At 41.6% G+C, this 13,340-nt stretch overlaps 1 protein-coding gene across 2 annotated transcripts in view; it reads right to left on the reverse strand.

The window, feature by feature from the left end:
- The window catches only part of EPHB1 (EPH receptor B1), a 430,256-nt gene that overhangs the window by 42,740 nt on the left and 374,176 nt on the right, over nucleotides 1–13,340 (reverse strand). For both annotated transcript variants that reach the window (XM_043595343.1, XM_043595344.1), the window contains exon 12: nucleotides 8,394–8,609. In XM_043595343.1, the coding sequence (XP_043451278.1) occupies nucleotides 8,394–8,609 (216 nt within the window). The remainder of the gene's footprint in view (nucleotides 1–8,393; nucleotides 8,610–13,340) is intronic.

The following is a 13,340-nucleotide window of genomic DNA, read 5'->3' on the forward strand; positions in this document are numbered from 1 at the left end:
ACCCCTTTTCATGGGAAAGAAGGATGCCAACCTCAGGATGACCTGGGCTTTTTTTTTTTTTTAAAGTTTATTTATTTATTTTGAGAGAGAGACAGACATGGAGAGAGACAGCAGAAGAGGCACAGAGAGGGAGAGAGAGAATCTCAAGCAGGCTCCGCACCGTTAGTGTGGAGGCTGATGCGGGGTTTGAACTCACAAACCGTGAGATCATGACCTGAGCCGAAACCTAGAGTTGGACGCTGAACCGACTGAGCCACCCAGGCGCCCCAGGATGACCTCAGCTTTAAAGCAGCTATTATAGCTATGCTCAATGAGATAAAGAAAGGTATGCTTATGATGCATAAAAATATAAAGCGCCCCAGTTGATAACTGGAAATTATAAAAGAAAGATTAATAAGAAATTGTAAAGTTAAAAAAGACAACATGAGAAAAAAATCACTAGAGGAACTTTCTGTTAGCAAAATGGAAACGGTAAATCAAAGAATCAATGAGCTTAAAGACAGTTATAAGGAAGAGAGGAAAATTTGGGGAAAATAACGAGCAGAGCCTCAAGAACCTGTGGAACAATTTCACACGTTCTACATACAGGTAATTATATTGTAGGTGGTGTCATTGCTTTGAGGCACTCTCAACCTGTAGTTTTTCCTCTACCTCTTTATATATTAAAAAACCCCAAGTTCACACCAATACTTTCAATTCCAATTCAATACCACATAATTCATTTTAGTTTTCATGTTTTCCATATTTGTACCTCCTTTTCCAATAGCTCCCATTGTCTCCAATATATTTCCTCATCTCCTTGCAAATAGCTAATTTCCCAACCTTTCTTGGCTGCTGGCTCTCCCCCACATGGATCTAGATATCTAGTAGGGATGCCTCCCTTGCCTGAGACATCTACCTTGATTGGGTCTGCCAAGTAGCTTTTTGGTGAAAGATAAAAGAAAGCCAATAAAGTGTTTTGTTTCATTCTGAAAGAAGGTAAGAGAAGAGTTTGGAAGGGAAAGACAAGAGAAAAGCCAGTTATTTTTCTAAAATGCAAATTCATCACCTTTGGATCATGTGTATCCGTCTATGTGTGCACACACATACACACACACACACACACACACACACAGCCCTGGAATGACTTCCCATTGCTCTAAGGCCCTGAATTCTATCACAAGGGTCCAGGAGGCTGCTGCTGACCTCCCTGGCCACTTTCCTCCTCTTTTCCCAAATTCCCAGCATAGGGGTCCTCTATGAGCTCCTTTAATGTTCCATTTTCTCTCTTGCCACAGGGCCTTTGTATGTGCTATTTATGTCTCTCAGTGTTCTAACATCCCCTTTCATTTGGGTGACTTATTCTTCAAATCCCTGCTGAAGCACCATCTCCTCTTCTGGAAGCCCTCCTTAATCCCCCTAGATATGGTCATATTATATTGTTATTTATTGTTTTATTCATGTTCTCACAGAACACAATGGCTTTTTTCTCCACTGGTCATTATGCACTTATATCTGTGTCTGACTAATGTCATCTTTCCGCATCAAACTGTGAGTGATGTAACAATAACAATGTCTCTTTTTGATCTTGATAGTGTCCCTGGCCTGTGACCAGTACTGACACATAGCAGCTGCTCAATACATACTGTCCATGTGAATAAATTCTTTGTAATTTTAGAACCGCAAGTTGTTAATCAACAAACATGTTATCTGTCTATTTTTAAAATAATTATTTATTTTTTAGAGAGAGAGACAGAGCACGAGTTTGGGAGGGGCAGAGAGAGAGGGAGACACAGAATCTGAAGCAGGCTCCAGGCTCTGAGCTGTCAGCACAGAGCCTGACGCAGGGCTTGAACTCAAAAACTGTGGGATCTTGACCTGAGCCAAAGTCAGACGCTTAACTGACCGAGCCACCCAGGTGCCCCATGTCTATTTCGATTAAAAGGAAAAGAATCGAGAAATAATATGATAAATATAGTGAGACAGGGGAACATAAAAATTGGTGAAGGATCCTGAAAGCTCTTAGATCTAGGAGTTTATACGTTTTATCAGTTAGAAGAACAACAAAAACCGCAACGAATGGTCTGACTAATGTACACAAGAACATCATGTGGGGAATCCTTTACCTAAAAAAAATTTAAGGTAAAGCATAAATGTTTGGTTCACATCATTACTTGGTGATTCACAGTCATTAAACTGTTAGTCCTTTCAAAGGTAGAATAAAGTTCCATTCAAAATCCAAATGTGAGTATTTATGCATGTTTTGGAACTAGAAAAAGTGATTTCAAATATACCTGAAAGAAAAGATATTTGGTAACAGTCAACAAAGTGTTTTTTTTTTTAAGGAAGAATAAAGGATAACTTCACCCAAAGAGGAGAACTTTTTGCTAAAGTTATTATAATCCGAACAATACAGATAGTAAAACTTGTGCTAAAGTTATTACAATCAGAACAATATGGTTGGGCATAGAATAAGTAAATAAGTTGATGGAGCAGAATTGAGAATCAAAACATGGTTCATATATGCAACTTAATATATGACAAGGATGACAAGTGATCAATAAAATATGGATAATATATTTAACACATGGTATTGTTAAATGATCTATTCACTTGTATGAAAACAGGGTAAAAAAATATATATATCCTAATACATACTCAAAAACAATTCTGAAGGGCACCTGGGTGGCTCAGTCAGTTAAACATCTGACTTTGGCTCAGGTCATGACCTCACAGTTTGTGAGTTTGAGCCCCGCATTGGGCTCTGCACTGACAGCTCAGAACCTGGAGGCTGCTTTGGATTCTGTGTGTCCCTCTCTCTCTGCCCCTACCCTGCTCATGCTTGGTCTCTTTCTGTCTCTCAAAAAAAAAACAGTTACAAAAATTTAAAAAATTTAAAAAAAAGTTTGAGAATAGCCCTTGTGTCCACCAACAAAAGAACAGATATATAAGCAATGAAATACTACAATAAATGGGAACAAAGTATTGCTGCACACAACAGCATGAATGAATCTCACAGACACAAAGAGCATAGACTGTAATTCCAATCATGTGAAGTTCTAGAACAGGCACAACAAATCTATGGTTGAAAAAAATAATCAGAACAGTGGTTGCCCCTGGGTGTGGGGTAGGGGTGACAACTGACTGGGGAGGGGTATGAGGGCACTTCCCAGTGTGATGGCCACGTTCTGTATCTTGACAGGAGTTTGGGATACACAGGTGTATGGATTTGTTCAAACTCTATACATGTACACTTAAGAATCATTTCTTACCAAAATCTCTGGGATGAAGCAAAAGTGGTTCTAAGAGGGAAGTTCATAGCACTGCAGGCCTCGCTTAAGAAACCAGAGAAATCTCAAATAACAATTTAACATTACACTTAAAGGGAACAGAAAAAGAAGAACAGGTGAAGCCCAGAGCTAGTAGAAGGAAGGAAATAATAAATACCAGAGCATAAATAAATGAGAGAGAGATTAAAAAGACAATAGAAAGTATCAATGAAACTAAGAGCTGGTTCTTCAAAAGGATAAACACAATTGAGACATCTTTAGCTAGACTCAGCACGAAAAACAGGGAAAGGACTCAAATAAATGAAATCAGAAACAAAAGAGGAGGCAAAGTTATAACTGATACCTCAGAAAATCAAAAGTCTTAAGCAAGTGTTATGAATAATTATATGCCAACAAAGTGGACAACCTAGAAGAAATAAATAAACATTTTACTGTCTTCTGAGACTGAATCATGGTGAACAGACTGATTACTAGTAAGGAGATTGTATCAGTAATCAAAAACTTCCCAACAAATATAAGGGCAGGACCAGACAGTTTCACTGGTGAGTTCTACCAAACATTCAAAGAATATGTAATACCTATACTTCTCAAACTCTTTCGAAAAAACTTCAGGAAACACTTCTAAACTCATTTTATGAGGCTGGAATTACCCTTATACCAAAACCAGACAAAGACAACATAAAAAAAGACAATTACAAGTCAATATTCCTGATGAATTTTGATACAAAAATCCTCAATAAAACATTAGCAAACCAAATTCAATGATACATTGAAAGGATCATACACTATGGTCAAGTGGGATTTATTCCAGAGATGCAAGGATGGTTCAACATCCACAAGTCAATCAACATCACACACAGCATTAACAATATGAGAGATAAAAATCATACGATCATCTCAGTAGATACAGAAAAAGCATTTGATACAATTCATTCATTTATGATGAAAACTCTCAAGGAAGTGGGTATAGAGGGAACATCTCTCACCATAATAAAAGCCTCATATGACAAGCAATGGTTAATATCATAGTCAATGGTGAAAAGCTGAAAGCTTTCCTTCTAAGATCCGGATAAAGACAGGATGCTCACTCTCCCCATTTTTATTCAACACAGTAGTGGAAGGCTTAGCCAGAGGAATTAGGCAAGAAAAAGAAATAAGAGGCATCCAAATTGGAAAGGAAGAAGTAAAACTGTATTTGCAGATGACATGATCCTATATATAGAAAACTCTAAATCCTCCAACAAAAAACTGTTAGAACTAATAAATGAATTCAGTAAAGTTGCAAGATACAAAATTAATATACAAAAATATGTTTCATTTTAACACACTAATAACAAACTGTTAGAGAAATCAAGAAAATAATCCCATTTACAATTGCATCAAAAAGAATAAAATACTTAGGAAAAAATTTAACCATGGATGTGAAAGACCTGTATGTACATTGAAAAACTATGAGACTGATGAAGAAACTGAAGAAGATACAAATAAATGGAAAGCTATTCCATGTTCATGGATTAGAAGAACTAATATTGTTAAAATGTCCATACCACCCAAAGCAATCTATAGATTCAGTGCAATCTTTATAAAAATTCTAATGGCATTTTTTACAGAACTAGAACATATTATTCTCAAATTTACATAGAACCACAAAGAAAACTCAAATAGCTAAAAAATCTTGAGAAAAAAGAACAAAGTCAGAGGCATCATAGTCCTTGATTTCCAACTATTCTGTAAAGCTACAGTAATCAAAACAGTATGGTATTGGCAAGAAAACAAAAACAGAAACAGAATAGAGAACTCAGAAATAAACCCATGCCTACCTGGTAATTAATTTATAACAAAGGCACAAAGAGTACACAATGAGGAAACGACAGTCTCTTCAATAATGGGTGTTGGACAGCCACATGCAAAAGAATGAAACTGAACCACCATCTTATACCATATACAAAAATCAGCTCAAAATGGATTAAAGACTTGAATGTTAGACCTAAAACCACAGAACTCCTAGAAGAACACAGGTGGCAAGCTCCTTGACCTTAATCTTAGCAATGTTTTATATTGGATTTGGCTTCAAAGGCAAGGGAAACAAAAACAGAAACAAACTAATGGGACCACATCAAACCAAAAAGTGTCTAAACATCAAAAGACGCCATCAACAAAATAAAAAGGCAGGTTACTGAATGGGAGAAGATATTTGCAAATAATGTATCCAATAAGAAGTTAATATCTAAATAGACAAAGAAATCATGTAACTCAGCATCAACAACAAACAACCTGATTACAAAATGGGTGAAGGATCTGACTAGACATTTTTCCAAAGACATACAGATGGCCAAGAGGTACATGAAATCTGGAAATGCATCAACAGAATAGGATGGAGTGAAGAATGGAAAGAGGGATAGCTCAGATGGATGGTTATATAATAAATCATACAGAGCAAGATATTCATTCTAAAACCTAGGTGGTGGGTAATGGCTAGACTCTGTAAATTCTATGAAGCTCTCTGTATGCTTGAAAATTTTCCAAAATGAAATCTTGGGAAAAATAAATACATTTCAGGTGTGCTTAGTATTTAAATGTAGAGCAAAACCCCCAATAAGATAGTACAGGAAACTTTAAAAAGCACTTATAACCCTGGAGTGAAGAGAGATTTTTAAATAAACCAAAAAAACTGGGGTGCCTGGGTGGCTCAGTCGGTTGAGCGTCCGACTTCGGCTCAGGTCATGATCTTGCGGTTCATGAGTTTGAATCCCGCGTCATGCTCTGTGCTGACAGCTCAGAGCCTGGAGCCTGCTTCGGATTTTGTGTGTGTCTCTCTCTCTGCCCCTTTCCCGTTCATGCTCCTGTCTCTCTCTGTCTCTCAAAAATGAATAAACGTTAAAAAAATTTTAAATACCCCAATGTTTATAGCAGCACTTTCAACAATAGCCAAATTATGGAAAGAGCCTAAATATCCACCAACTGATGAATGGATAAAGAAATTGTGGTTTATATACACAATGGAATATTACGTGGCAATGAGAAAGAATGAAATATGGCCTTTTGTAGCAAACTGGATGGAACTGGAGACTGTTAATGCTAAGTGAAATAAGTCATACAGAGAAAGACAGATACCATATGTTTTCACTCTTATGTGGATCCTGAGAAACTTACCAGAAGACCATGGGGGAGGGGAAGAAAAAAAAAAAAGAGGTTAGAGAGGGAGAGAGCCAAAGAGACTTAAAAACTGAGAACAAACTGAGGGCTGATGAGGGGTGGGAGGGCGGGGAGGTGGGTGATGGGTATTGAGGAGGGCACCTGTTGGGATGAGCACTGGGTGTTGTATGGAAACCAATTTGAAAATAAATTTCATATTTAAAAATTTTTTTTAAATAAATAAGTAAATAAACAAAAAAAACCCCAAGAAAACATAGAACAGATGCGTATTTTTGACTAGAAGAATATTAACCACTTTTGGAAGCCAAAGGATATCATAAACAGTATCAAAAGAACAACAGATGTGGTAAGGGGAACTAACTGTATCATACATGGAGACAAAGGGTTAACACCCCTAATATAAAAAGGCTTCCTATAAATTTCTAAGAAACCAGCATACAACCCAACAGAAAAACAGGTAAAGGCATGTACATATAATAAACAGCAGCTGAAACGTGAATCCCAGTAACTGTGCGAGAAGACAGTAAAGGGGTATCTCCAGCAGTCAGGTGAAAAGGCAGACCAAAACAAAAGGAAGTAATGCTTTTCATCTTTGGATTGGCAAATTGGTAAAGATCGATTGCCTTTAGTGCTGGTAAGGATGTCGGAAGGTGGGCACCATACGTTCCTAGTGGAGCGTAAATATTCACAAACTTGTAGAAAAGCAGCTTGGCAGGAAGAATGCCCCTGAGACATGCACAGCAGAACAATAGGCAGAGTATGATCCCACTGTTATAAAATAAAAATCTTCAAATTTTGGAGCAATGAGAAAACTGTGAAAAGAGACATGCCCAACTATTAAAACTGACGCCTAAGGACAGGGGTTGGTACATTATGGCCTGAGCACCAAATCTGTCAGGTCACCTGGATTCTTATAGCCCATGAGCTAAGAATGGTATTTATACCCTTTTAAAGGGTTACCTAATTATCTACACAATATCCTCTATGTTGCCTCTTAGCCAACAAAGCCTAACATACTTATTATATGGCCTTTAAGGAAAAGTTTACTGACTCTTGCTTCAGGGGGGATTGTGGTTTCTTGGTTGTCTTTTTCCCCCTTACTTCTCTGTATTGTTCTTATTTTTATAATAATATCCTGGGAGTGAAGAAACCAGGGAGACCAGTTAGGAAGCTACCAGAAGGGACCAGGTGAAAGAGAATGGTGCTTTGGAATAGGATGGGGGCTGCAGAGATGGAAAGACAGAGGCAGATTTTATTTGAACCTATGGGAGTTGCCAAGGGATTGGACATGGATGGTGAGGCAGAGAGAAATCAAGGGTGACTCGCAGGTTTCAGTCATTCGTTGAATTGGTGGAACCACTAAGCTGGAGCGATTGGGGAGGAAAATGGAGGAGAAAGCTCTGCTTTGGACCTGTAACGGTTGGGACTAGAACTGTGAGAACCAGATGACTGGATGGAGGTGATGAGAGCTGCCTTGACTGTGGAGGGGGAAGCTGAGTGGGAATACCAATGTGTGAGTACTCATCATGTAGACGGCACTTAGAGCTGTCTGGAAGCACTGGAGAGGGAGAAGAGGAGGGGACCAAGGGTCTGCCTGGTGACACAGTACCCAGCCCCACCGGCGCCTACTTCTGCTGATGGACGTCTCTGATGCTACTCTCCAACTGCCTGGATTCCTCCAAATCACCTCTTCCAAAGTGTCCTATTCCCACTGGCCAAGAACACCATCCATGGCTTCAGAGTAGACACCCTGACCCTTCCTTACAGCCTATGCCCAAATGCTTACCTGGACAACGAGGACAACCAACTGCTATTGTTTCTCCATCTAGCACCTGTCTCCCCCAGTTGGAGATAAGTTCAAGTGCCAGTCGCTTCCAGTGTGCCCTGCCATGGGTCCCCAGCCCAGCCATGTGTAGCCACTTTTTATTCATGCCATGCTTTTACCTGAGAACACCAAGAAGGACTCACCAAGGAGCTGGTGTAGGTGGGGTCTGAGGTGTCATCCTGGAGGTAGCGGGAAAGGCCAAAGTCAGACACCTTGCATACCAGGTTACTGTTGACCAGGATGTTCCTAGCAGCCAGGTCCCGATGCACGTAGTTCATCTCAGCCAGGTACTTCATGCCCGCGGCGATGCCCCTGAGCATCCCTACCAGCTGGATCACCGTGAACTGCCCATCATTTTGCTGTAACAAGACATAAAGGGCATTGGGATCAAGATGGGCTTCAGTGGTTAAACAGAAGCCACAGGACCACGGCCCTGCTGCTTGTCAGCCTCTGTCTGTGACTGGCCACGCTGCTCACTGTGTCCTTCTCCCTCTCCCCTCCCCCATCCCTCTCCTTGAATTCTCTGCTCACTCCTTGCCAACCCTGTTGATTCTATCTCCAAAATACATCTCAAAGCCATCCACGCCTCTCCATCTCTACTGCCTCCATTCTAACCAAGTCACCATCATCCATCACCTGTAACAGCCTCCCCACACCTGCCTCTCCCCAATCCATTCTCTACACAGCAGCTAGAGCCAGTTTTGCAAGACATAAATCAGGCCATGCCACTCCCTGGCTTTAAGCTCTATAACAGCTTCCCATTCATTGCATTAGGGAAAAGCTCCAAACTCCTCCTCATGGTCCACGGGACCCCAGGGGATCAGCCACCACCTCACCTGTCAGCCACAGTGACTGGTGACCTCTCAGTCCTTTCCCAAGCCAAGGTCTTCCTTCCTTATGGCCCCTACACCTGCCGTCCCCTCTGCTCTTCCTCACAATCAACACTTACCTGCCCTTAAGGTCTCCACTAAGTGTCCCTTTTTCAGAGAGAATGTCTCTATAACTACTCCCCTCCTCCAAATATGACTAGCACTTTCTTACTATCTTCTTGTCTTTTATGAATGCTCTTATTCTTCTTCTTAGCATATCACAAGTTTTAGGTGTGTATGTGTAACACCTATCCATCTGCCTCTGCTGCTTGGCTCTCTGAAGACAAGACCCTCTCTCCTGTGGTTACCATTGTACTCCCAGTGCTAAGAACTTTAAATAGAAAAAGGCTCAATAAACATGTGCTCCATTAGTGACTACTACATCTCTCCCTGTTTCCAGAATTAAATGCTTAAGGTGTCTTCCTTGGGTCCTACCAGAGCTGTCAACCTTGACATTGGGATAGCCATATGCACCTCAAAGGGATTAGTGGCAGGAGAAACACACACACAATGTATGGCATTGACCCTCTTAGCGAATGGGAGCCAAGCTGCAGTGCTGCCCCTCTCCAGTCACCAGTGGGCTCACTGTTTCCTGGGTGGATGCTCTCCTTCAAGGTTTGGCAACAGACCTCAGTGAATGTATCAACCTTCCTCCTGTCTCCCCAAAGCCCTTGGGTCTTGGCTTCTGCACACACTGGTTACATCAGTGGACCCTGTGCTTTGCTGCCAATAACACATTTTCTCTTCTAGTCCAGCCCCAGCTGCTCCGCCGAAGGACGATAAGTAGTATTCTGTTAAGTAGAGCTTGGCCCAGGCATTGAGAGGCTTTGACTGGGGGAGAGGTGAGAGGAGGTGGAACACCCTGGGTCTAGTCTAAGTTACTGCTGGACACAGACCCTGGGCAAGGCAGCCACTCCCCAGCTCCCTCCTGTGAAACAGCACACATAAACGTGCACAGCTCCCATTTACTGAGCACCTACTGCATGTGAGGTGATATACAACACAGTCACATGCACTACCTCACTTAAGTGTGTGTGAGACACAGCATCTGTGTATGCACTCCTACAAAAGCATTTTCCATGCAAAAATAAATATGGAAAAACAAAACAGCCATTGAAAAACTACCCTGTGTATTAGAGAGAACCCCACCAATCAAACAGTCTAACCATGATAGTGTGAATGTTGAAGACTTCCTTCTGCGAGACTGCAAGCCCAGGTCTGTGTTCTAGGGCTACGCCCCTTGATCAATCAGAGTGAGCAAACTGACGCTCCCTCCACACCTTCCTGAGATGCCTCCCAGAAGAGAACCCCCAAACACACTGGGATTGACACACCCCAAGCTCCAGGCTGTTTCTAACTCAAACCTTAACCACCTCCCACCCTGCCTGGAATGCTTTCCCTGCAATATTTTCTTCTAACCAACTCCAAAAGGAAGTGCAGATCTGCTTTTTGGAAACCCTGACTGTTGTTCAGCACATGGTGCCCATCTGCGAGAGCTGGATGTGCTGTGAGTGATACGAATCCTCCTCCTTGCTAATGAACTTCAATCAACACCTCCTCGAGAAGTTAGCCAGGCTTTTGCGAACACCATTCATTTTCTCTAAGTAGGTCTCTAGGGACCTGCCTCCCCAGAAAGTTGTCATGCAACTTCTGTATGTTGGAAAATGTATCTCAGCTGCAAGTCACAAGGGTCACATTTTTCCAATTCAGTTTGTTACTTCCTCTCTGTAAGTGTAGACAACAATGTGGTTAAAAATGAATGTCTCCCAAAAGAAGCTGGCTTGTAGATAGATTCTGGGGAGGGGATCGGTGGTGGTTGTAAACAGCTCTGGGAAGAGAAATGTTGGAAGAATGCACAGCAATAGGTCTGTTTCTACTTTAAATCACTGAAACCTTCAGGGAACAGCTTTACCATCTGATTTGTTTTAATATTTAGGTCAGTCACCGTTATAGGTTCTGGGGTCAACAAAGGCCAAGAAGTGGTTAAAAGTCCAGGCTTTTGGGGAGTCTGGGTGGCTCAGTCAGTTAAGCATCTGACTTCAGCTCAGGTCATGATCTCACGGTTTGTGGTTTGAGTCCCAGGTTGGGCTCTGTGCTGACAGCTCAGAGCCTAGAACCTGCTTCGGATTCTGTGTCTCCCTCTCTCTCTTTGCCCTTCCTCTGCTTGTGCTCTCTTTCTCTCAAAAATAAATGAATAGGGGCGCCTGGGTGGCGCAGTCGGTTAAGCGTCCGACTTCAGCCAGGTCATGATCTCGCGGTCCGTGAGTTCGAGTCCCGCGTCAGGCTCTGGGCTGATGGCTCAGAGCCTGGAGCCTGTTTCCGATTCTGTGTCTCCCTCTCTCTCTGCCCCTCCCCCGTTCATGCTCTGTCTCTCTCTGTCCCCCCAAAAATAAATAAAACGTTGAAAAAAAATAAATGAATAAACATTAAAAAAAAAAAAAAAAGTCCAGGCTTTGGAGACAGACAGACCTGGCCTGGACCCAGGCTCTGCCGCTCACTGGCTGTGTGCCCTTGGGCATGTCATTTAACTTGCAGAGCCATCATTCCCACATCTGTAACATAAGAACATAGCGTCCATTCTTCATAGGATTTTGGTGAGGTTAAATGAGACAGTATACATGAAAGGGCTTAGCTCGGTGCTCGTGAATACTAAGACAGCAGCAACTGCTGGTATTATCAGCCAAGCCATCATGTCTCACAAATCAGCTCTCCCAGAGCCTGGTGAGAGAGTCTGAGGACACTGGGGGCCAGGACTACAGGTTCCTCGCAGCTTCCTCGTATGCTAGGGACACATCCTAGGATCCCTGCCATAGGAGAACCTCACTCACAGGGCATTCTGAGCTCTACAGGTTGGCAGCTGCAGTAAAAAAAAAAACCCAACACCCACACCCCAACTGTAGCAGTGGATGACCGAGGCCTAATGATGCAGGCCTGAAGTTTGGATCAATTAATTAACTAACATGATTTTTTCTATTTCTTGACTTTTCAATGGCAAGTCATTCTTGATAGAATGTGTTTTGATCCTCCTTTGTGCAAGGCAGGCAACAGTTTATTGCTTTTCAGAGAAGATAAAGGAAGTCCAGAGAGTTTAAGTGATCAGTTTTAAATCATTCTGTGTGGCTTTGACTTATAACAAGAATCTAAGTCCAGGATGGCAAATTACTTCTGCACTGACATTCCATCTGTGATCAACTGGTAACGCCTTCCTCAAATGTTGTGTGGAGAAGAAGGCTGTGTAGAAGCTTTGCAGCAAAAAGTGACATGATTGATTAATGATGTCTGCCATGGTCATAGAAAAAGAAAGTAGAGACATGTGTGCCTGAAATATGCTACTCTTATTTGAATCTTTAAACTCCTGTCCAGGGTCTTTTCCATGGAATATGGACTTTGTAATGGCAACGTATTTTCTTTAGAACCTGCAGAGTAATCACATTTCATAAGACAGGATTGTACCTGTTGAGTTCATAATCCTGGTGAAACTTAAAGACACAAACCTATTAAGATTCCCTGACTTCAACTGTTTTAGGTTCGGTTCATTGGTCTAACTCCCCAAGAAGAACTTCCAAAGACAGGAACATCAGCATACAAAGATGTACAAGACAGAAAAAGCCCAGTTCTCTCACTGACTTTGGAAAGGATCAGGCTCCACGGTGATCACATGGTAAAAATACAGAACAGTGAAGTGATTTAAACTTTCTTCCTTTCATGAAGTGCTTTCTGCTGAAATTGCTTTTTGGCAAATTCACTGAAGCCACTTGCTGGCCCTTTTATTAGGCAGGAAGGATTTAGGTATTTCAACTTTCATTGACAAATCCACTTCAGGAAATGAAACCCTTATTTGATTTGTTTGAAGAGAATGAATCATAGATTTTTTTTTTTCAACTGTAAGAGCCCTACCTTTCAAGATCATTCAATTCCAATGCCTTTAGTTTATAGATTGGGAAACTGAGTTAACAGATTTGCTCAAGGCCACCGGTGACTCATGGTGGAGCACAAAGAAGAACCTAGGTCTCGGGATGTCCAATCTGGTATTCTCTTCCCGATCTCTGGGTTATGGTCATGGGCTCCAGCCCATGAATGAGCCTCCCTGATAAGAAATGTCTGAATTTGACATTGCTCAGTAACTTCCAAGAGTCTTTCAGTTATGACTGTCTGTAGATGACCCAGCAGCAACTACAAGGTCAGGCTAGGCAAGAAGGCCTTACAGAGCATGTTGACCTT

Source organism: Prionailurus bengalensis, chromosome C2 (genome assembly GCF_016509475.1).
Source record: "Prionailurus bengalensis isolate Pbe53 chromosome C2, Fcat_Pben_1.1_paternal_pri, whole genome shotgun sequence".
Classification (NCBI taxonomy): Eukaryota; Metazoa; Chordata; class Mammalia; order Carnivora; family Felidae; genus Prionailurus; species Prionailurus bengalensis.